This window comes from Notechis scutatus, chromosome 4 (assembly GCF_049901735.1).
Source record: "Notechis scutatus isolate UNSWTSFEM ecotype Mainland chromosome 4, rNotScu1.2, whole genome shotgun sequence".
Classification (NCBI taxonomy): domain Eukaryota; kingdom Metazoa; phylum Chordata; class Lepidosauria; order Squamata; family Elapidae; genus Notechis; species Notechis scutatus.
In genome coordinates, this window is record NC_142012.1 from 138,044,814 (window position 1) to 138,069,455 (window position 24,642).

Below are 24,642 nucleotides of genomic sequence, written 5' to 3' on the forward strand. Positions count from 1 at the left end.
TCATAAAACAATTATTATAAAGGCTTTACCCTTTTGTGTGTTGTTAGAATTCCAACTGGATGCTGAAAAGAAAGATCAAGGATAATTTTATGGAAAATAAAAATACTTTTTAAGTTATATGGCAAATAGGCAAGTTTTATGTATAAAAGCAATTGTCATTACAAATTTGCTAAGCATTGTTGAGTTCTATTATTATTTGGTGTAGAGACTAAAATGATTACTCTGCTGGAATGATTACTCTTTTGCAAGATGGTTCTTTAAAAGACTAAGCTTATATTGAGACTGGCTGGAAATTAACATTCAGCATGGCAATAGAGACTTGTTTTGCAGCAAATGTAAGATAAATTATTCTCTTTTCACTTGAAACTATTGGAATAATCCTAAAAATAAATGTTAACTACAAGAAAGCATATTCTATCATTTCAGCCTGCTCTCTATTGGACAGATAAATGACAAAAATGAACTAATATTTAATTATCACTCCAGTGCAAACATCTACTTACCATCAACTCTGTGACATCTAGATAAACACAACCTAATAAGGCCTACAGAATTTTAATGAGCTACTTTCAATAAAACTATTGATTTGAATAATTAAAGGAGGTATGTGGTTTCTAACAAGGTACCATGTTGTAATGAATTCTCAGGATGTATTCCACAACAGTCTTTTTACCAAAACAAACCCTTACTTTTATTTCTCTTAGTTATACCAAGCTTTCCCCAGAATTAACCTTTTTTTTCAGAGCAGTTCACTTTCTGCAAAGTATAAACAACTTAGAAAATGGGAGCTGTCCTAACCTAAGTAGTGCCAGATGAGTTTTTCTGAATCCCCAGATCTGTTTTGTTTTCAAATATCTTATTTGATACTAATTCAAATAGCAAAATAGGTCTAGAAAATTATTTTTTTACAAGGTTCAAAGCATTAAACCAAGACCCTCTAATTCAATTAGCCATAGCAGAAATTGGAAGAAAATAGCCAAAGATAGCAAACCATTATAAGCTTACAGGGAAGTCCAACTGATGAAGCATGTCAATTCCAGTCATAAAGTGACAAACAACTAAACAGATTGGTGACCTGAGATTCTACAATGAGAGAAGGAAGGTCTTCAGAGTTCAAAACATAACAAAACCAAAAATAACCCCCACAAATAAACAAAAAATTCTAACAACAATAATTATAAGTAAGTAGAACTTCAGAAAGGATGTGTTATGATAATATGAGTTTCAGGAAATGACTCCTGGATCGAACTATCAATTTGCTCCCTTGAGGTTAAGGCAGATAAGATGGAAGAGCTTAGAACATAAAGAGTTTTCTCTCCCAATTATCACAAAAACTAAAGGACCTCCTTAATTCAAGCACATATAGTTCTGGGCTTGTATGGCTACTATGGGATAACAGGAAAGATGTTGTTTCTGTAAGAAGAACCAAAAACAGCAAACTCCGCCACTTTGGATCTGAATATTATATTAATGGAATTGTTAGGCAATTTTGAGATTTTGTTATCAACTAGTCCAAGAGCAGTTACATCATAGATTTGCATACATACAATTTTATTTTTATTTTTTATTTAGAATTCCATTATGAAATTTTCCATTTTTGTAACAGATACATATTAAGCCAAGCTATCCATCGTGACCTAAAGCAGGAGTGTCAAACTCATGGCATCATCACGTGATATATTGCAACTTTTTCCTCCTTAGCTAAACTGGACATGGGCATGGCTAGCATGTGACACATCTGATCCACTGGCTATGAGTTTGACAGCCCTCACCTAAAGGATCTTTTTCCTACTCAGCACCTTTCTTTTGTTGCTATGACTACCTTGAAAAAAAATCAATATGGCTACAGGATTAGAATGTTTCACAAAAAATAAAGGTGGGAGAGTCATTACCCATAAGCTCATAAATGTTACATGAAGGCTCCTAATCAGCCACATTGTCATTTAATACATAATGTTTCTGTGACAGTGTGAAGAAGTAATCCCTGCCATTCAATCAATTTAATTAAAGACATAACTAGAACTAAGTTTATGAGTTCCTAATTTAAGAAATCAGATCTGTATCCCGTAAACTTTATTTTCCTTCTTCATAGTGGTATTCTTACCTTTCTTGGAAGAAAACTCCCCAAAAAAAAAAAACCTGTAAAAAAATTAAGATATCTTTTAAAATATGCCTATCAGTCTAGAAAATAGTTACAAAACTAATTTCAAAACTCTGGGATCTCCACCAGTGAAAATCAGAGTAAGAGACAGTCTTGAAATGCAAAAGATTTGAGATTATTATCACTCTTCGCTTCCAACAGTGACTGTGAAATACCAACAATCCACAAAGTTATGAAGAACCCCAAAATGCAATTCAGGGATCTGTGGCTTTGTCACTTTGCCTAAAGTCAACATTCATGAAAAAGAAAAGCAAAAAAGCTCTGGGTAAACAATATGTACATTTCATGCCAGGGTCCAAGTCTAATTATGCCCAAGATAGGGGGAATTATCATTTCCTTTTAGAAGCTCTGGTGCTTTAACAGCTGGTTTCCTCATAATATCAACCTTAAATGAGTTTTCAGTGATGCCTTTCTTATATAAATCTACTACATTTCTACAGTAGAAGGAAGGAAAGCCTACAGTGGTGCTTGTTTTTTCTCCTTTTTAGACTGCAAAATCATTGTATGAAACTTTTCAGTTCACTAAAACAATGTTAAATGGTATTAGTTCTCCTGATTATTTACTGTAATCGTTGTTTTGAAATGAACTCAGTAAATTACAAATAGAAATATAAACAAATTATTTAAATAAATAAATCTCACAAGCTTATTTTTATTAGAAAGCTAATTAGTGGATCATAGCAAAACATCAAATAAAATTGAAGTGTAAATGGATCTTTTTCCTGCCAGCTCAGAACCAATCTCTTTTTAGCTGTGACTATTTCCAAAATAATCAGATTGAGAAACCAAGAAAAAAAAGGTGTGAGAGTGAGAGTCATTCCCCATGTCAATGTCTACTTTACTTTTTAAATAATTTTAATATCATCGTGTGCACAATGAATGGCAGAGAACTGTTTTATAATGCCTTTTGACAGACTTCTCAAATAATACTGTACTAATGATTTTGCTCTGGATGAGTAAATCTAAGGATTAGCAGGGAGTTAATTGACCTCAAAATTTTTGCCACAGCTGAATAGATCTGATAACTAACACTAGAATAAGCTTGAAACCAATTAAGACTGCTCTGCCCTGATAATTAGAAGCAGTGCAACCTATATGTCCCATTCTGAGGTTACTGAGCTATAGTTTTATTTATAGGCATATACAATGCAGCATTAAGAAAAATATAGAAAACAGGAGATCCAAGGTAAGAAAAGGCAAAAAGGGTTTTTTTTTTACTCGATACTATGTCAGGCAACTTGATAGCCATATAGCAGTGGTGGCTAAACTTTTTGGACTCCTGTGGCAAAAACTGCACTCATACTTGCACGCTTGCGCCATGTGCCAGCACCCAGAAGGCAATGCACATCCTCCCACACCCCCTATGCATGCATGTACAATTCCCACACACCCCATCCCCCCTTACCTGTGCTACATCTCACAGCTGATTTTCGGCTGGTTTGAGGCCTTTTTCAGCCTCCCAGAGGCTTTAGGAAGGCCAAAAACTGGGCCTGTTTTGTCATTTTTGTTATTTCCAGAAAAACAGGAAGTGATGAAATAGGCCTATTATTTGTCCTGCAAAGCCTGCAGAGGCTTTTTTCAAGCCTCTGGGAGACCAAAAAAGTCCTCAAACGGGCCAAAAATCAGCTGTGAGGCACGCACATGCCCAGTGAGGTAAATTTGCCTGCAGCTCACATGCCAGCACAAATGGCTCTGTGTGCCACCTGTGGCAGGTGTGCCATAGGTTTGCCATCATGGCCATATAGCATTCTGTTGGACACACAGAAGTTTTTTTAACAATTAGAAAGTAGCTAATTCCTACATGCTCAGTGACAATTAAGAATGCTTGCATATTGACATTCTTTTCCTCATTAATGTCACCCCATTTTAGTTGTGTGTACTACAAATATTCTGTGCTAATTAAATTTCTCTCCTACTACTGCCTGTCCAAATTTATCATCCATTCTTCTTGTAATACACTTTCTGTGATTGGAATCAATAAATATATTTTATTGATTATACTTCAGCTGAGTTTGCATAACACATGAAACCTAAATCTTAGCTTAATATCAACTTTGCCTGTAAATTTCTTCCAATTTTGCCTACTACAAATCTTCCTGAACTTATTTGCCTTTAATTTGCAACAAATCTTCATCTCCTATGCTGTAACTGTTCTGGAAAATATCAACCATTCCTATGAACAAATAATACCAGTGTCATTATTTCTGGAAATCAACAGTTGGAAATTAACACAGATTTGACAGAGATTTATTATTGATCCCTGAGTCAAAGTAGTAGTCTATAGAATTAAGACAAATTAGGATGGGATTGGTTTGGAGATAGAGGAAGGGTAAATACCATTCCTTGACCCTCAATTAAAGGGTTTGGAGTACAATTGTTTTTGGTTTATTTATCAATATTTCAAATTCACATGCCCCCCCAAAAGTAGAAATGTGGTACCTTGTGCTGCATATGGATGTCTTTCTATAGATAAGAAAAGTACAAAAACTTGGCCATTTTCCTTTGAAAAAGTAATTGCAAGAAATTGTCTTTAGAGGTGGTACTGATAAATGCAAATTCCTACTGGATTAAATCACAGGTGGTAGCTCTCTGATTCCTACCAAATTTCAGGGTTGCTGTTTGTGGTATGGTATTAAAAGCTTGTTATAAATGTTTCAATGTTAGCAAATAATGGTGGCATAGGAGGAGTTCTCTATGGAATAGGACTTTTTTGTTTATTTTGTTGCTTAATTGTTAGTTCTTTATTTTTTAGGTTTATAGTTTTTTTGTCACTGTAACATTACTTTCATGGAGTCCATGGAGCAAGCTTTATAAGGGGAATTTTATCCCGGTAAAATAGAATTTTTATTGAGTATATTAAAGTACAGCAATGAAAAAGTTACTTAAGTTGAATCAACAAAATCAACATAGCTTAATTTCTGAACGTTACCAAGGATAGCCAGAGCATGTTTGAGTCTGTAGGCATAAATAAACAGGGGTTTCTTCTTTATTTATAAATATATAGTTTGGATGAAAAAAAACACAATATTGATCAAATGTTGAGTCTGGTGGATAGTCAGTTTTTATCCTTAGATAATATTGATTTGAAAGCTAGTTTGGTGCAGTGGTTAAGACATCAGACTACAAACTGGAAGACATGAGTTCTACTCATGCCTAAGGCACAAAAGTAGTTGAGTGACCTTGGACCAGTCATTATCTCTCAGCCCTAGGAAGGAAACAATGGCAAACCACTTCTGAAAAAACCCTTCTGAAAAACCTTGCCAAGAAAACTGCAGGGACTTGTCAAGGCAGTCTCTAAGAATCAGACCATTTGAACAGTAATGTATGTGTGTGTGTGCGCACGCGCGTTTGCTGAAATCTTCCTTGTTACCCCAAAAACTATTTATGCAGCTGTTACAAAATGGTAAAATTCCAGGCTCTGATGGTTTTTAAGTGCAACAGTATAAATCATTGGCAGGTTTGTTAAATTCTACATTTTGGATGTGTATATGAATCTTTTAAGGATGCTAAATTGTCATCATCATTTTATGAGTCATAATAAGGTTAGTTTTCAAACCAGGTAAAGATTCTACATTTTGTGCTAGTTATATCTATTTCATTAATTAATGTGCATACTAAAATGTTAACTATTAAAATGGCTCAATAATAGCAGAAGGTCTTATCATATATAATTCAATTCTTCCACTCTGTCTTCATCCTAAGTTGTCAGGCATCAATTAATTGATTTATTATATATAGCCAAGGAGATAATGGATCTGCTGTACTAGTATCTTTAGATGCAGAAAAAGTCTTTCATCTGGATTATTTTTTAAAGCAAGTGATAATTATATCTGGTGATCAGTGGATTGAAATTTACTGTTTTCTGCCTTATGCTAGAATTATAACGAATTAAATAACTTCAGACTCTTTTTGAGTTACAATGTGGCACTCAATAAGGCTATTCATGTTGACCTTTATAATTTAACCTTTGTAACTATAAGACAATCTTTAGACATTAAATACATTACATTGACAGGGTTCAAGTAAAAACTATGTTGATATGCTGGAGATACATTTGCCAGTACCTTATATATCTGCCTAATTTTATAAAAGTACTATAGCATTTTGTAAAGTATGTTGGTTATAAAAGTAATTGGGATATATATTGTTTACTTTCCCTTAGGCCCCAATAAATCAGTACTCTTATTTAATGAGATGGATTTTGTAATTTCTACTTGTTATATTAAATATCTGGTACTTTACATATGCCAAAATATTTCTAAATGTTTGGAAATAAATATGTTGAAAATTTTAGAAAAGATTGAGGAATATAAATAGATGAAAGCTTATAAGGTAAAATTAATGTTATTAAATAGACTATTATCCCCAACTTGATTTGCAAAATATAATTTGGCTTATCTTTTACAACCATTAGCATGTGGAATGAAAATATAGTGGTATACAATCATAGTCCTTGGCTTACGATAATTTAGCCCAAAATTTCTGTTGCTGAGACATTTGATAAGTGAATTGTGTCATCTTCCCACAGACATATGTTCAAACTGTTAGAATTGTATTGCTTCTGATTAAGTTGAAAACTGTCAGGGTGACTTTCTTTCACCCCAATCTACCTCACAGGGTGGTTGTTATGGGGAAAATAGGGAATGAGTACTTTATATATACCACCTTAAATTGCACAAAATAAAGGAAAGATGGTGAACAATGCATCATGTATTACAATCAACTGTCAATGGCCTAGATCCAGGGTGTCAAACTCAAGGCCTGAGGGCTGGATTTGGCCTACAGGGTACTTAGATCTGGCCTGCGGGGCTGGTTGGAAACAGCAAAGGACCAGCCTGCAGTGCCTCTGCCAGCGAAAACAGAATTTGAGGGGGCGTGCATGCCCTCCTGCACCCCATTTTCACTGACAGAGGGCTGCAGGAGGCCGTCGTGGCCAAAAACAGGATGCAGGGGACGTGTGCTCCCCCCCAAGCACTATTTTTGCTGGCAGGGGGCTATCAAAACAAATTAAAAACAAAACAAAAGGAGAAATATTTGCCCTTTTCCATTTGAGCATGCTAGAAGGGACAGGAAGGATAAAAGGAAAGAGGAAAGACAAAGAAGGAAAGACGAGAAGAGAGCAAGGAAGGAAAAATAAAGAAAGAGGGGAAGGAAGAATTAGAAAAGGGAAGGAAGGAAGATTATAATCAGAGTGAGGGAAGAGGGTTTCAGGGAAGTTCTGCCTTAGCACTTGGCCATCACAGCTTCCCCCAACACAAGTCCTGTGTCATGCCTACCATGGCCATGACCCCCACCCCCCCAAGATCAAACTCAGCCCTGATGCAGTCCTCAATGAAATAGAGTTTGACAACCCTGCCCTGCCCTAACCTAGTGGTTAAGATACCGGCTGAGAAATGAAGAGACCTATCCTGCCTTAGGCCTGAAGGCGGCTGGATGACTTGGGCCAGTGACTCTCTCTTAACCCACCCCAACCCCACAGGGTTGTTATTGTGGGGAAAATTAGGAGGAAGGGGTATTATGTAAGTTTGCATTTTGAGTTACTTATAAGTTACTTATAAGATGGGATAAAACTCTAATAATAAGTAAATAAAAACATTTTAAAATATAATAAATGTGTTTGCCATAGTAAGCCCAAAATATGTATCAATTTCCCTAAATAAAATCAAGCATAATATCTATCTCACATAAGAACTTTTATGAGTCACTTTTGCTTGATTTTAAAAACTATTTTTAAAAAACTGTTGTTACTTTAGAGTTCTTCTCTTTTGCTACCAAGAGACTATCAACAACAGTTTTGTAATGCATTCAAAATTGTACTTTGCACACAGAGATATGGGAAAAGACAAGAAAGTATGGGAAAAGTTGTCTTTTATGGCGCCAGTACGTGCAAATAAAGATCTCCTGAAACATCCCTCAAGAACTCTGGAGGGAAGAATGCCTCAAAAAAAAGCAAACAATGCTGGTTTTAAAAAGATATCATCAAAGCTGACTGAAGTTTTGAACTTTGAAATGTTTGAATCATGGGATATATCCAGGGGAGTCCAATAATACAGTAAGTTGTAACAGCTTATCAAAGTTAGCAGACATATTTACATTCACATTTCACTGCTGCCAAGGAAAACCCAGTTTGAAATGGCTTCAGGACTTCAGGCTGAAGAGGTGAAGTAAAAGTATCATTTTAACAGTGTGTTTCATAACAGTAGAAAATGCATTACTTTTGTCAGCATTTGCACAACTACTGCTAATGACTTCAGTGTGCCAACACTTTTATATAACAGTCTGATATCAGAAAGCAACCCTGCTAAAATTGGAGCATGCACTGCAGAAGGGGCCCCAAGCTAACCTTGGTACAATATAGCCAAATAAACACTGAATCAAAAGTGAGTGTGTGAAGAAGTAGAACAAAAGCCAGAATCATCTGCTTGCCAAAGGTCCTGTGCTTTGGAGTCTACACATTACTTTAAGTAAAGTATGATGTGACTGAATAAGTTGAGCAGGCCTAATTATTACGTCTTGGAACAACCATCCCAGAAGACAAAGCACACTACAGAACTGTAACTGCTACCAGAAAAATATCAGAGTGAAATATAAGTCTTTATTCCCAAATATGTTTGAAGAATAGTTCATTTTAGATTGTCCTGGATGAATCAAGGCCAAAATATATAGCATCTTTCACAAATGTGTCTCCATATTGTTTAAGGAAAAACACTCCAGAAGTGCAGCACCCATCATACACCTGATCATGCATAAGAATTTAAGAATAAGTGTCTCCCAGATCCTACCAGTTGAGAGGTTACTCTGCATTGCCTCTGCCTATCTAGCCTTTGTCTTCTATCTTGTTGTTCTGCAATTGTGTGTGTGTGTGTGTGCGTGTGTGTGTTTCCCCCTCTCCAGGCATTCAAAACAGCCTTCCCAACTATTTTGCCTTTGCCACTTTAGAATTTCTTCAAGGTTTTACTTGGGGATTTAATGCTGCTCTGGCCTGCCAAAAAAAAAAAGTTGGTTTCTGTAAATTTATCTGGCAGCCTTTATAGTTGACCATCTGGAGAATATTTTAAAGTGAAAAAGAGAAATTCAGAAGGAGAGAGACCTGTAACAAAAACAATCCGCTCTTCTCCCCACCCCCCCACCCCTCACCCCCCCAATCTCCGGCTCCAAGTCAAGAGATTCCTGACTCGTTTTTGGCCAAGGACTTCTCTATAAAAGCGCCGCACTCTGCCAGCGCCGTCTGGGAAGAGACTGAGGACAGCAATCTTGTCGCCTCTAGTCTTCGAACAGAGCTCACCAACTCACCGTCAATGAAACCCTCGACTAGACGCTCTTTCGCGGTTTTAGCTCTCCACTGGACGCCGTTAGACACACGTACACCAAAGTGTTTCGACATGGGGTGGAAGTGATTGAGTTGGAGGCGTCTTTAGAACCCCACGGAAGTGACAGTGCCCCTCGCCGCGCGACCTGCAAGTCATCGGAGGGCGCGGAAGGTAGCCAAGATCCCTGCGTCCCCTCCGTCCAGGGAGAGGGCAAGCCACCGGCAAAGGGGGAAAGTTGGAAGCGCGGAATCCTTACCACCAAGACCAGGCAAAGGATTGGCGCCAAGTTGTTGCGGCTGCCGCTGCCCCCTTTCTCTAGTCAGGGCCACGCAAAATATTGCCTTGCAGTCACATGAGTAGTATCGTCCCTCCTCCCCACGCAACCCACCCCCACCCCCAATCTATTCTATCCCCCCCCCAACCGCCTCCTTTGCTTCTCCCCTTACCTGCAATCTCTCCGTTGCCGGCTGCCACATATTTCTCCCGCTGGGACCTGGCGGGGCGGAGCGGCGGGACAGGGTTGTTGCTAAACGAGCTGGCTGTGGAGCGGCTGCAGCGGGTCTCCAGCCAGGCTCGTTCACATCTGCTCGGCGTGTGTCAGCTCGGGGCCAGCCGCCAGCGGACAACCGGGGGTGGGGGGTGGGGAGGGGGAGAGAGAGAAGCGAGCGCCGCCCAGCTGAGGAGGGGAAAGGAGGCGTGTGCGTTACAGATGGGAAGCCCGGGTTGAACTTGGGCTGCGCTCAGCAAGAGCTCGGCGCCAGCTCCTCACCGCGGCGAGATGCGCCGTCCTATCGCCTTAGCTCCCCCTCGCCCCCAAACCCCCGAGGCCTCTTACCGCAGCAACAGCAGCGACGGGGGACAGCGGACGCTAAGCCCCACCCCCACGAAGCCCCGCCCAAGCGCCTCCTCTCCGCCAAGTTCCCCCTCTACTCGGTCTCCCTCCGTCCCCCCCGTCCCCCGAGTGGCGTCCTCCCTCTAGTCCGGAGGTTTCTGGTCCAATTGCTGCCTCCCCCGCCCCCGCCCCCGGGCAATATCTGCCTCGCCGCTGCTGCTGCTGGCGTGTAACGGCGTTGCGGCTGATCTGATCTCCGCCTAGGGTCAGGGATTCCCTGGCGGAGGCTCGGCTGCGCGTTTTCGAAGCAAAGTACCATCATCTGCCCTTAGGCAGCGTCGTGAATAAACCTCTTTTCCTTTCTGTGAAAATGTGACGATTCCAATAAATACTGCCTCGCTAGGGTGTTGTTGTTGCTGTTCTGCCCCTCGCGATTTGCGATCCAGCCTTTTTAGTTTCTGCTATAGTTCATCATAAAGAAAGTCTATGCGCCCACTGAGGGTCTTGATGGCATGCGTTTGTAATCCTCATCCTCATCAAGGAAGTGTCGGATTGGATTTCAATCAACTTCCCTTGTTTTTTGTTTTTTGTTTGTTCGTTAGATTTGTGTGTGCTGTGGGGAGTAGACTTAATTTCTGTTTTTTCAAGAGTAAACTTCTTTTCCTTTTTATAATAGGGTGAGTTGTCAATATGGCTTTATTAAGCACTGCTCTTGAGATAAAATCATCCTTAATTCTTTAGCATTGCAACACCCAACATTTTACAAATGATTTTATTGATCACTTTACTATTGACTTGACTTGTACTATTGACAATTCCTGTTTGGGAATTGGTACAATGGTAGAGTGCATGTTAATTGATTTGATTGGTAAATAAATATATCCTTGAAATGTTCCATCAGAGTTAAAAACATTTATCTGGCATGGATCAGCAAGTGCTATGGGGAAGGGAATACTGAATTGATAAGACTTGAGATCCTTTTATCAACACTTTGCATCTGCAGGAGAATGTCATGTTTTCTTCTTGGTCAAATTGTTGGTCTGACTTGTTTTAGTTTTACTCCAGACTTTCACTAGTCAGAAAATAATGAAATTCCTTCATGTCCATCACAGGTCTAAAAAAAAATTATGTAAGGTTTTTATTTTTATTTTTTGACCTACCTCACCTTATGGTGAAGTGAACAGTCCATCTGTGTAACATGGTAGAAATACAAGCCAAGACAGTGTCCTCAGAGAGTCCCAAATTTGACACTTCACATTTTTTATTAACTAGGACAGTAACTAGAGTAAAGACAGCAGATCAGTATTCTGTCAAGATATTATACTGAAGTTGTGCTGAAGTTCCATAAAGAATAAATACTCTCATTTTTTAAAAAAATGTCTGCCTCTATCAACTCTCTTTTTATCACCTATTATCTATCATCTATCTATCCTGGTTCATAAGTGTGTTTATTTCCAAACCCAAGGTGTCTTTTTCATTATTTTAAGAATATAAAAAATATAAATAGAATTAAATTAATTTAGGAAAATATTTTAGATTCCATATTTTTTTCCTGCACCTAGCATGCACGATGTTTCCATTAAGGAATTTGTCAGGAAAGCTCATAACAAGATCTGAGACATTTTTATAAATGAATACATTTGTACTTAGAAATCAGGTTTCAGCAGTGTTCCAAGTCTAGCAACTTGCATCATTCATATCTGCCATTCCATCAGCAATATTATGAAGTAAAGAAAAAGGAAAAGACCTTCTGATACTCATTTGCAAAAGAAACTTTGTCTCCTGCATTATGCAATCTATGCTGGTTGGACAGAGTAAAGAGACATCTGCTGGTGAGCAATGCAGTTCATCTCCTTATTTGGTGGAATTTACTTTAAAAAATGCATTTTCTACCTAGTCACACATGGAAACAAGCAACAATATGGCAAGAGCAACATCGTTTGAAATTGACCGTGCAACTGTTATGTTGTTAGAGGTAAAATTTAGCTTTTCGCTTTTATTTACAATAAATTCTAGAAAAGCACATAGTTTTTGTAGACTCTGAACTCTTTTGTTTTTCAGAATAAAATCTTAAAATCTGCAGAGAATATAATGGCTGCTATGTTTCAGAAAAAGCATTTTTGGACAGTGCAATCATCAACACTTGTATCTCATCTTCATTTTTGGGGAGAAACCTATTGAAAATTGATCTCTTGGGGAGGGGGACCACAATCATAGCAATAATATTTAGGAGCTAAGTGAACACATTCTGGGTTCTACAATGCTCATGTCAAGTCTTCTGAATAGTTAGAAAACAATCTCGGGATGCTGGGCAAAGTAGCTGTATTCAGAGGTTACTTTAAACCTATGTATGTTATTTAATGTACTCATTTTGTTTTGACTTAATAAGATGCGTATCTAGTCAGTCATGGTTTAGCATGCTGGGTAGGATGATAGCAGGACTGCAGAAGATCACTTTCAATAAAAACTGTTTGTAGAACTGGAAACAGCAGATATTTGTAAAAGTCAATCTCATTGCTTAAAGTATTTAGAAAGAGCATAGTCCCCATGATTAGGCTTCTGCAGCGGAAGGAGAAGCTGTCTCTCCAAATGCTTGTACAGGGACTGCAGGATGCTGTCTTTCCCAGTTTCACAAAGAAAACAGACTAAATTATTAACATGCACCAATCTTCAATAACTTGATGCTGTTCTAGACATGTAGACCAACTTTCGGAATCTCATTGTAGAATAGCCAGGGCTAACAATTGTGGGAACTGGAACCCACTGATCCATATTGAGAAATTTCAAATTATGTGAAGGGGAACCTTTTTTAAAAATGTATAATATGCCTACTATTATGCAACATTTTAATGGTTTTTACTTTATTCTTCCAGTGGTAATTATTGATAGTCATGTGTAGTTATTCCAAGCTGTGAAATATCACAGCTTCTTTAATTATAATGATGGTGAATAGATAGTTGGTTCGATTCTTGTTATCTCTAAACAAGGCAAAGAAAGGCTTATCTGAAACCTTGGAGAGGTCTGCCTGTCAGTGGCCAGATTTAGAAGTAATTGGTATAGCATGATTTGTTTAGCTAATTTCTGGCTTGTATATATCCATTAGTCCTATCTGGCTAGCATTGTGGTCCATTTCTATGAATAAAGCCAGGATATGAAACTGGCTCAGAGTTGGCTAGCAAATAATATTGAACCAGATGGATAATAATTATACATGTCTTCAAGTCAGTTTTGGGTTCTTGGCAGCTGCCTGGACTAGTTCCTGCAGTTTTCTTGGCAAGGTTTTAAGTAAGTGGTTTGCCATTGCCCCCTTCTTAGCCTCCTTCCTAGTGCTGAAAGAGAGTGGCTAGTCCAAGATCAAGAACTCACCGTGTCCCAGTTTCTAGCCTGATGTTTTAACCATTTATCAAATTGATTCCAAAGTGGATAATATATTGACGTTATATTTATCCACTGCCAGTGAAAGTCTTGTTTTCCAAGACTATCACTCCAAGGAAATCATAAGGCATTACCACTGTTAATTTTCATCATCTTTGTTGTTTGAAGCATGGTCTACTACTTTTAAGGCATTTCTGCAGCAGCTATTTATCCTGGATGTGTGTAGAGCAGGGGTGTCCAACCTTGGCAACTTTAAGACTTGTGGACTTCAACTCCCAGAATTCCTCAGCCAGCAAGCTGGCTGAGGAATTCTGGGAGTTGAAGTCCACAAGTCTTAAAGTTGCCAAGGTTGGACACTCCTGGTGTAGAGTATGCAATTTATGTTATTATAAGTAAGAAAGCATCTCAACTGGATAACTGAAAATGTAAAAGGAAAAGGGTAAACTGTAAGCCAAATAAACCAATGGTCAGAGAAAATAATAGCTATTTTGAAAACAAAAGTTGACTCCTATGGATAAAGGTATGTTATGTCTCAGTATACAATACAAAAGGTTTTGGTGGTAAAAGGGGAAAGAAGTAATGGTTAAAATGTATTTAAAAAATGGGTGGATTGTATAAGATACTCACATTATTAAAGATAATATATTATTTTTATAAATTTAGCTTGAAACATTTCTCTCTCAATGCCTTTGCTTTCAATCTTTGTCTGGCTTCACACATCATTATAATCCAAGACAAAGTAACCAACCACTTTATGGCATCACACAATGTGTGAACCCAGCCTCCAATATAGCCAAGTGCTGAATTAGAGACTATAAAACAACCCCAAAGCCAGTAGGAAATAATTTGGACTGCAATTGCAGTGATTGGGGGGATGGAATACCCTCCTAGGATCTCGGTATGTTTTTGTTTTTAATTATTGTCAGAGCAATTGCTCTCCTGTTGCTTCAAACTAATTTGTAGATACTAAGAGTTTAAAATAATAGCCATGAAAAACAGGAGCTTTTTTGTTACTGGTTTGAATATCTGCACCATTTGTTACTTTTATCCAATTAGAAACACATTTCTTAGTTAGTTGCATTATTTCATATTCTCTACTATTTTTTGTATAATGTACAATTGCTGGTATAATGTACAATATCAGTAGGTTGCATTTCAACTTGCTAGTGGAACATGGGAAAAAATAGTATCAAACAAAGTGATTTCTAACTTAATACAATAATAGTCCTAACTTGTATTATTGGTATAAGCCAGAACCTTGCCTTCGAAGCAAATAGGCAAAAACTGACAGGTATTGTCTTTACGGTTGTCAGGGAGTGCTGCATGTGGTATTAAAGTTAACAACATGTACATTTTTTCCATTCTGATCAAAAAAGCATTATGTAAAAGTCTCAGTTGAGCAATATGAGGCAGAGATCAATATGTATGGCTGCATATGGTGATGAAGAAGTCTGCAGTTTGGAATCTAAGAGGAATAAAGTTCATGAATTAACAAGTGAAAATAAAAAATAAAGAAAAACTGTTATTATTTTAAACCTGTTAAAACAAAGGGTGAAAGTGGCCTGATCTTGTGGATATGTGGATAATGGAAGAAAAGAGTGAAAATATGAAAAAAAAATCAAAAACAAAAAGTATTACTCCAGTATATAAAATGTTAGAAGACAGAAAATGAATAGAAAATGGATGACAGGAAAAAGTACGTGGAAGCTATTTGGAACAGAATGAAAAGAATTGTGTATTTTTCACTCTAACATAAGGTAGTCAGAGTGTTTGTCTATTTGGAAAATAAAACATAAATTCTAGACTTTTTCTCAACAAATACTACTAATCTGGGTTCAGCGAAATATATTCCTTGGACTGATAATTTGCAGTCGTGGTTACTGCTAGAGAAAATATGTTAATAGGGGAAAGAAAAATTATTGAGGTTTCTTTGTTGATTTAGAGAAAGCATACCATAAAGTGAATAGATTTTATTTATTTATTTCAGTTTTTATAACTCAACTCAATCTGAAGATTCTAGGAGGTATACAACAGAGTAAAAATAGAAAAAGAAACAAAGACACAGCGTACTATTAATAAATGCTCCCCCCAGACGATCACCATAGACAGTCAGTTCTCATTAAAAGAACAATGAAGTTTTCATGGCTTTATGAAATGCCTAGAGGAATGAGGATTTATGATCCTTTATGCCAAGGAGTTCCAAAATTAGGAGACTACAGTAGAGAGTGAAGATTCTAAGCAGGTCTTCTCACAATGTACTTACTAGATGGGCAGATTCACCCTTGGCAAAGTGATGTCAGCGAGTGCTTCTCTGTATCGGTCTTGGACCCAAATACTGGGCAGTAGCAACCAATGCATCTTTAGTACTCTACAGCAACGGGATTGACCTGTCACACTATAGCTGCTGCATTCTAGTTTAACTGCTGCATACTGGACTAACCACAGTTTCTGGGTGGTCTCCAAATGCTGTCTTCATTAAGTACATTTAGAGCAATCCAACAAAGTGGTGATTGAAGAATGAATTATGTCACTAAGGGACGTTGCAACTAATGCATTAGTCAGAGCCAAGCAAAGTATCTTTGGCTACCGCCATAACCATGCTGTTTAAGCAGTAGCCATGTATCCAAGAGGTTTTCCAACTCAGAGATCCATTGCAAAATCAATATCTGACAGAAGAGTTAATAATTGAGCAAAAGAGGAACACCAGAGTAATTGTGGTTGAATTGAACTGATGAAAATTTCACAATGAGACAGAGAAGTTTGAGAAAAACAGTGCAATACACAAAGCACATATGGATGCAATAGAAGCAAGGATGGTTTGAAAGGATAGAAATATATCATAAGCATTTTGTAAACCCGTCTTAACTGTTTTGTTTTCTTTATCTCATGCCTTTAATGTCTTTAGCTTACTATTTCATACTCTGAGTTCTAAATAGCGTTCCTTGCTCTGAAAGGTATTTGCATAATGGCCGTGTATGCAAATATAATCTACAGTTCATTAGTATAAAGTTCTAAAGCGATTCTAAATCCTCCAAGTGCTACACACAACATATTTTCACTGCATTTCTGCTGGAAATTAGTTCTCCAAAGGCCACACTGACATTATCATTTCTTATGGGAGAAAAGACCAAACTGTAACTGCCATTATTTATGTGCCTTCCAAATCATGACATGAATTTAAAATAAATCAGTCTTCTAAAGAGATTCAACTGCAAAAGCCAAGGGGAAAAAAGGCTTCTCATGTTTTCCTACCAGATTATTTGGCCGTTGCACTGCTAGTTTTTTACATTAATACAATGCAGGTGCTGCATCTGTCATATATTATAGATCAATTTCATACCAACATTTCCCAGTCATCTCTCATGAATGTGTTTTTTCCTATCTATGCACTACTGCATTTAAATATATGCAGAATCTTTACAATTGAAAATTGGTACAGGTATGGAAGACACATTGCTGATGAGGTATGAAACTAAGCAGAAGTGCACATTACCAAGTTCCTAGAAAACACAGCTTTCTGGTTTTGGTTTCAGAAGATAATTATTGGAGCCCTAGTGCTTCTTTTACTACTTCCATTATAGGTTGGTTACTATGACAACCAGGCATCTCTCAATGACCTGTCTAGGTATCAGAAGAATTTATATTTGCACTATTCAACCAGGTATTTATGGTATTCAAGAACACCATAGGTTCAACTATTTTTTTTCTTTTCCCCTCTGAACCATAGTTTCAAAGCTGGCTACTGTATTAAAGCAAATAAAGCGAGTAAGTGTAAAATTCTATGCAAACTTGGAAACAAGTCCATTGAAGACAACAAAATGTCTTTACCAGTAGATGCATACATATGATAAGGCTTATGTACTTTAGACCTTAACAATGAAAAAATCTATATCCATATGTGTAACACACACACACAGGAAGGGAACTCTGCATTCTTTATTTAGTTGTGTATAACCACATTTCACTTTCTTGTGAGATCTAATATCATTCCAACAAGGCTATGATGAAGGACTCTAATTTGGGGGAGCATAGAATTTTTAGAAAGAGCATAGTCCCCATGATTAGAGTGCCCATTTCCTGGAAGGCAAAAATGATAAGTCTAAAAATACATGAAGTTCAAATTACAAGCCACTCCTGTGATTACATAATTATATCTTTCAATTGGAATCTTTCTAATCTTTTCATCCCAGACTGACAGCATACAAGGTCCATTCAAGCCAATAATTCATTTTCTTTCAGCATCTCTCATCAACATTCATTATCTTACTCTCATTTTCTCATGCACATCCTTTCCAGTTTTTTTTTCTACTTTGGTTTGTTTCACAGCTCTCCTATTGCCCTCCACTGTTTTCCCCCATCTGTCCACCTTCTCACATTTTAGACCTGGGTGTGTTCCTGCTTTCTTTTGTGATGCTTTCAGCTCATCTTGCAATAATGCAAATTCCAGAAAGCCATATTTGCCTCAAATTTGGCAAACATTAGTGTCTACTGTGTTTCACTGAGATCTATATGGCAAGATAGTCCTATTTCCTGTAAATGTGATATTAATTATTTGATCACAATCTTATTTTCTTTTATTTGAATAAAAACCTACTGAATCCAATTAAATGATTGGATTAATTACTATTATTCAATTATAGTATGATTTGACATGCTGCCTCCATAACCAGAGCTAATTTCACCCAGAGAAAGCAATTTTGTTGTTCCAAAATACTTTGAACAGAGCTATATAAATGATTGTTAATCGTTAGTAAAGTAGATTCTTAGCTGGTAGGCACTATACCTCTGTAGAGTGCAAAATATTTTTTTCATAATAATTGAGATTTCAATAGCTAACACCTTTACCAATTTGAAGCAGGAAATTACACAAAGTTTTCTTTAAAGCACTGCAATATGTATTATCTGAATCAATCTATCTCCAAGAAAACCTTTTAAAACTCGGCCAGTGAAATCTTATTTTAAACAAAGTGGCTGCAACAACTGGAAGGCATTTCTGACTAAAAGATAATATGCATCTCATAACAGCTAACTCATTACAGAGTATGCATTTTGCACTTACTAAAAGAATAAGAATCTTTCAAACCAAGGTACCAAATAATGTAATAATGTTCTTTGCTCAAAAAAAAGCAAATATATTTGATGATGGAAACAAAACGAGCAAGCATTGCAATTCATATATATCCTTCTCTATAACCATCCAGGTTTTCTGACTGCTGGTCCAGCAGAAAGATACCCTACTACTGAAATATATTTGATCATCTTTCCTGCTAATATCAGCAAATTAAATTTAGAATACATATTGGGAAAGGTGAAAAGCATGTCAACCTGTAGTCTTCCTGACAATTAGAATTGTATTTATAATCAAATTATAAGTTTCTAATAAAGCTAAATGTCTATAGAGATTCTCTGAAATCCAGGTCAATGGTTGTCCCAAAGGTGCTTTCTCAAGAGGCAATTAGACTTTCTGGTTTTTCTTTGAAAAACTTCTCATCCAAGAAGCTTCTTCAGCTCTGACTGGATGATAGAGAATGGAAGGGTTTATACTTTCTCATAAAGCATTACTTGCTCTTTACTTATTTTATGACATGGAGTTCACAAGATATGCCTAATTCTGCATGTACAGCTTAAATATTTTGAATTCAAATAGTAAAATATATAAATAAAGGTGCTAAAGTTAGAGGATGCTGCACCATATGGGTAAAACAATTTTGGGAGAAATGCTTCTGTTATATGATTAATTCTTGTTGGCTGCATCTCACATATAATAGAAGGAAAGTTGAAAAGCTGTCATGTAGTATGAATATTGGAAGCACACAGATGGCAATGTCAACAGGCAAATAGATTTCACTATATTTGGTAACTCATTTTCCTAGATGTTATGCTCAGTCTCTCTGTGGGTAGATTTACACATTGCATAAAGCCTTGATGTGTTTAAGCCTTGATGTGTTGAATCTGCAAAATTGTTCACATATCCCTGAGTGTAAGGGTAGGTGAAGGAACTGAGAAAACAATCGGATTTCTCGGCCATGCTTCCAGTTGGGGCAAAATATAAAATTATATTCTGAAACCTAGCAAGCAAGCTGCATCCCAAATCACATGTGGTTTCCTTGAGAGAGGCCTTCAGAAAGCAAGAACCATGCATGTGATTTGGAGAATTCTGGATGCTTCCTTCCCAAATTTTAGAAGACTTCAAAACTACTATGTTAGCCCCAGCATTGCCGATGGCCCAAGGAGAGCCACTGTGAAGGATGGCCAAAGGGAAGAGATGGGGAATAGTAAAATGTGGGTGGGCTAACAAGCAGCTAACACTACGGCAGCTGTAATTTCAAGGACCAGGCATAAGTACCATTTGTTCAGTGCCAACATAACATGGTTGCTGAATGAATGATCTTTAAGCAAGGACTACTTTTATTGCATTAAGGAAGTAAAAGGCCCTTCTTCAAATTTTTTGATGGGGGAATAAATTGGGGAAGCTTAAGAAAGAAATCAATGTACTGTGTATTCGTAGTTGTATTTATAATACTTTGTTCCATCTCATCTTCTCCTTCACCAGGATACTTTTAAGACTAAGTTGTCAATTATACATTTTTAGCAACCCTCTCTTATGTATTCTTACTATCCACAAATAATTCAGTACTTATTTTTAACTTCTAGTTTTGAAAACATTTCTAAATAATATTGATTTGTGTGTGTGTATTCTTCATGTCAGGCATGGCTGAACCATTGCAATCAATCATATTTCTGAGATATGTTTTGGATAGTCAGGATTCAGCTATGAGTTCTAGAATATGGAGGCTTTCTTTTTCAATCATTCTTTCTATATAACCAAAATGAACCTAACCTGAGTAAAGTTAGCTTTAAATTAATGAGTTTGGAGCTAAATTTAATCCTTTAGTAGTGGTTCCCATAACATTTTAATCTCTTTCCCATTTGATCTAGCATGTGAGTGAATTAAAAGTCTTTAAAGTCTTGAGTTAATTTCTAAGAAATTTGGTACATTTGGTCTCATGAAAATTACACCCAGATCATAGAAAATAAAACATAGGAATCATTAATACTATGCTAGCAGAAGTATCTCTGGTTTTTCCAAATGGTATTCAATGAGCCACTATGAGAAACTCCTCAAAACTTTCTGAGAAAAATAATTCAGCTACAAATTAGCTTATACAGTTTCTTGTAATTTTCAGATTCTAGATGTGAAATGTGCCTAGATTCTCCACATTCTTCTTTTATTCTCTTGCATCAGAGAACATACAAATTGCTGCTGGCTTCCATGGTATTAATTTCCTGTGAAAGTTTTTGTAATTGTAGACACCTTACAGTAAATAGATGAAATATGGATTTGATATAGCAGCTTTACATGTCCTTGATTGAATGAACAATAAGTTGGAGATCATGGGCAGGATGTCTTAGAATAAGTTAAATCTTTAAAAGTAGCACTGAGATGGTTGGAAAACATTTTTCTTTCCTATATATCACGTCCTATATATTTGCATTCCATGTACCAATATTTTTCTTTAGTATAAAGAAAATACAGGCCTCCTCAGTTTCCTTTCTCTTTATATTGGTTTGTATAGAGATCTGACCTTGATTTAACCATGAATAAAAAGAAAGATCTTCCACCACCTATGTGGGAGCTGTAAGGTCCCAATCTACTTTTAGAAATTGCAGTGGGTATCTAAAGACGCTTCTCCCCCTTTGCAGTGCTTGGATGCTGTTAAGTCTGGATGAGGAATAAACAACAGGCTGAAGCTGAACTCTGGAAATACAAAATGCCTCTGGGTTGAGAGTTCTTTGGTCCATGGAAAATCACTATCTCTGAACTTAGATGGGTGGCACTGTCCCAAACAGACTCAGTCCGTAATCTGGAGTTCTCCTGGATTCACAACACCTGTTTGAAGAACATGTGACAACGATGCCCAGAAGGGCCTTTGCACAACTTCAGGTTGTGTGACAGTTATTCTTTTTCCTGGATCAACAATATCTACTCACACTCATGCCCTAGTCAGCTCCCGTGTTGATTATTGCCATGTAGTCTGCCCTTGAAAAGTATCAAGATGCAGGAGCTGCATTAGTTTGTCAATTTGTTCCTGGGCCCAGTTCAAAGTGCTGGTTGTTACTTTAAAGCCCTACATGGCTTGGACCCAGGTTATTTGAAGGACTATCTTTTCCTGATCACATCTACCCATCAGAGTAGGGGGCAGGGAATGCTATGTATCCCTTGTCCTATGGAGGTTCATTTAGTGCATGGGTATCAAACTCCCGGCACCATGTTGCCATCACATAAGGTTTTGTGATGTTTTTTCCCTTCATGGAGCTGGGGTGGGTGTGGCCTGCATGTGTCGCATCTGTTCCAAAATCCCGTTTTCAGTTCTATATACCATTTGTAAATTATAAACCATTAAAATCATGGTATTTGGTGTATATTAAATCTAACAATTAATAAATAAAATATTGCACAAACAAAAATATGGGAAAATTAATTTGATATTTTCAGAAAAACTGTCTTTTACTTACTAATATAGTATACCAATGCTTCCTGTTAGCCATTGATATACATATATACATTGCATGAGGCTTTCTGGCAACATAAATCACAGCCATGAACATACCGAGTAGCAGTTCTCTTCACCTTCATAATAAGAGTGATAATGATACAGAGATGCCATTTGGAATTGTTATGTAGCTTCTAGAAATGATATATTGGTATAATTATGTCCTAAAACTGTTCCATCTGATCCATGCTTCTACTTCAGTTGGCAGTTGTCCACTTAGGATTCCAGCAGATGTCTCAGACCATGTCTCTCTGCAATTATTTTACTAAAAATACAATATATTTGTATCCAATTTATAGTCCCACTTCAGATGCAATTCAGAAATAAGGTGAGAGGCTAGTGAAACAAAATCCTATGGATAATCCTGTATTAATCAGTACACACAAAGAACCTTTGATTATTTATATTCAATTATTATCTCTCTCCTTCCTGCTGGCCTTACTTTCCCCTTCCCACTGCCATTTGGTCTCCCTATGAGATGTAAACTTTTGTCTTTTCCCACTGTTGTATCCTTAACACATTGCTCTCTAAGTGCTTTCAACTCATTTATCAAACATACCAAGGAGGTACTGCTGTCTACAATAACCACTACATTCTAGGCATCTGGTCCATTTATCCTAACTGCTTCAGATCCCCCAGAGTAATGAGTAGATGATAACTACTTAAAGATCTTCCTGTCTTAATAATATGTAACTACCTTGGGCATACTTAGTTATTAAATATTAAATATTTTGAAGCATGGAAAAAATACCATTCAGCAGGAAATATACACGTAGAAAAAAAAGAGAAGAAAAATATAGTAGAAAATTAAAATTGTGCATCTGTAGGTCTTGTTTTGAGATGAAGGAAAACAGTCCCTATCACATGATTATACTGTGCTCAAAATCCACACTTGTGCTGAATGGCAGTTGCTCATATTACAAACAATATGAGCCAAATCCACACTACACAAACCAAAAATATGTTACATTTGAAAATGTTCAAAATATATAAATAAAATGGAACTAGTTCTCAAAACACCATGACTGGTTTACATTATAATTATAAGGCATATGGCTTACATTCAAGGGCACTCACTAGTCGTAACAGCTGAAGGCAAAACAAATGAGCTGCCACTTGAATTGGTCACATTTATTCAATATTGTTTGAAATGAGCAAAAATCTTGAAACACATAAGCAATCAAATATAACCACAAAAATCCCACATGAGTAAATAAGATGCACTATGAGAATTACACAATATTGTAAACAAAAGTAATACTTTACGTTAACATTTGAGAGACAAATTGTTCAAATTGTATGTTTTCTTTACTCACACTATTTTAAAAACTGGACTTTTGAAAGAAAATGTAATTCTAATACAAAGATCTAATCCTCGGCATTATGAAATCAACCTAAATTAATTTCAAAGCAACAGGAACAACTCCTTTTTCGCCTTAATAGGCACTTCAATGATATATTATTTTTACAAAGCTTACCTTGAATACCATTACAAAAATGACAAACACCAACTCAAGGCCAAATTTTAGCAGGTTTCAGGAACATAATACAGAAAGATTATCCATGCACAAAAGAGGGAGAAAGCTAATTCATTCAGTTTAAGAATAATAATTTTTACTAAATTCCTTTTCACAAACACAAACATTTCGGACTTCATTTTTTCAATAATGAATATATCAAGTTTTACATTTTTCCTAAGTCTACTAAGAATGCTGCCACTGTTACATTAAGAAAAAATTTTCATTGCTTAACATATCATATTCTGCCTGTACTCATCTGAGATTGGTAAAAGCAACAACACACTACTTGTTAAGATTAGAGTTTCTAATGCTGAAGTACAGTAAAAGAGAAATAATAAATTTCACAAATTCAGTTTAAAATATTTCCTTCAAACAAAAAGCTGCAGAAAAACCTGTTCTTAAATAATCTACAGAAAATTCTGGAGCAGCTAAACATTTTAATTTTCATACACTTGCTTCATCTTAAAAATATTGAATTAATTCAGTAGCCCATCCTTTTGAAAAATAATCCCCTCCCCCAAAAAGATTGTTAAATAGATTACAAATCTTTTGTTTTAATCAGTGTAACCAAAGGCTTGTCATCAGGGCTGTAATCTTCATAAGCAATTGGAGTTGCATCATACATAGCAGGGCGAGATTTCTTTCCAAATCTAAAATTTAAAAAAGTAAGTGGAGACAGAAGTTGTAAAGGAGTAATACATATAAAAACATCTATCTTCCTGGCAGTATTCTACAAGATCATTATTTTCAACATTTAAAACTTCTAATTCTAAAAATCTACTTCATCACCAAACTTTTATGGTGCAATCCCATATATATCAATAGCACTTAGACTTATTTATTGCTTCACAGTGCTTTACAGCACTCTTTAAGTGGTTTATAGATTTAA

At 36.6% G+C, this 24,642-nt stretch overlaps 2 protein-coding genes across 6 annotated transcripts in view; both read right to left on the minus strand.

Moving 5' to 3' along the window:
* PID1 (phosphotyrosine interaction domain containing 1) overlaps positions 1-10,864 on the minus strand; it is a 66,512-nt gene extending 55,648 nt beyond the window's left edge. Inside the window, exons 1-2 of one of the 5 annotated variants that reach the window (XM_087965090.1) lie at positions 9,918-10,356; positions 9,455-9,616 (exon numbers count right to left, since the gene is read on the minus strand). Coding sequence is in view for 2 of the 5 variants with exons in the window: in XM_026664410.2 (XP_026520195.1) it covers positions 9,918-9,947 (30 nt within the window). In the remaining 3 variants the exon portion in view is untranslated. Of the gene's footprint in view, positions 1-9,454; positions 9,617-9,917 lie in introns of all 5 variants that reach the window. The other 4 variants (XM_087965093.1, XM_026664410.2, XM_087965094.1 and 1 more) reach the window with 4 other exon arrangements.
* Positions 10,865-23,349: 12,485 nt separating this feature from the next.
* The window catches only part of DNER (delta/notch like EGF repeat containing), a 125,996-nt gene continuing 124,703 nt past the window's right edge, over positions 23,350-24,642 (minus strand). Inside the window, exon 13 of the mRNA XM_087965095.1 lies at positions 23,350-24,403. Within this exon, the coding sequence (XP_087821221.1) occupies positions 24,292-24,403 (112 nt within the window). The 3' untranslated portion in view covers positions 23,350-24,291. The remainder of the gene's footprint in view (positions 24,404-24,642) is intronic.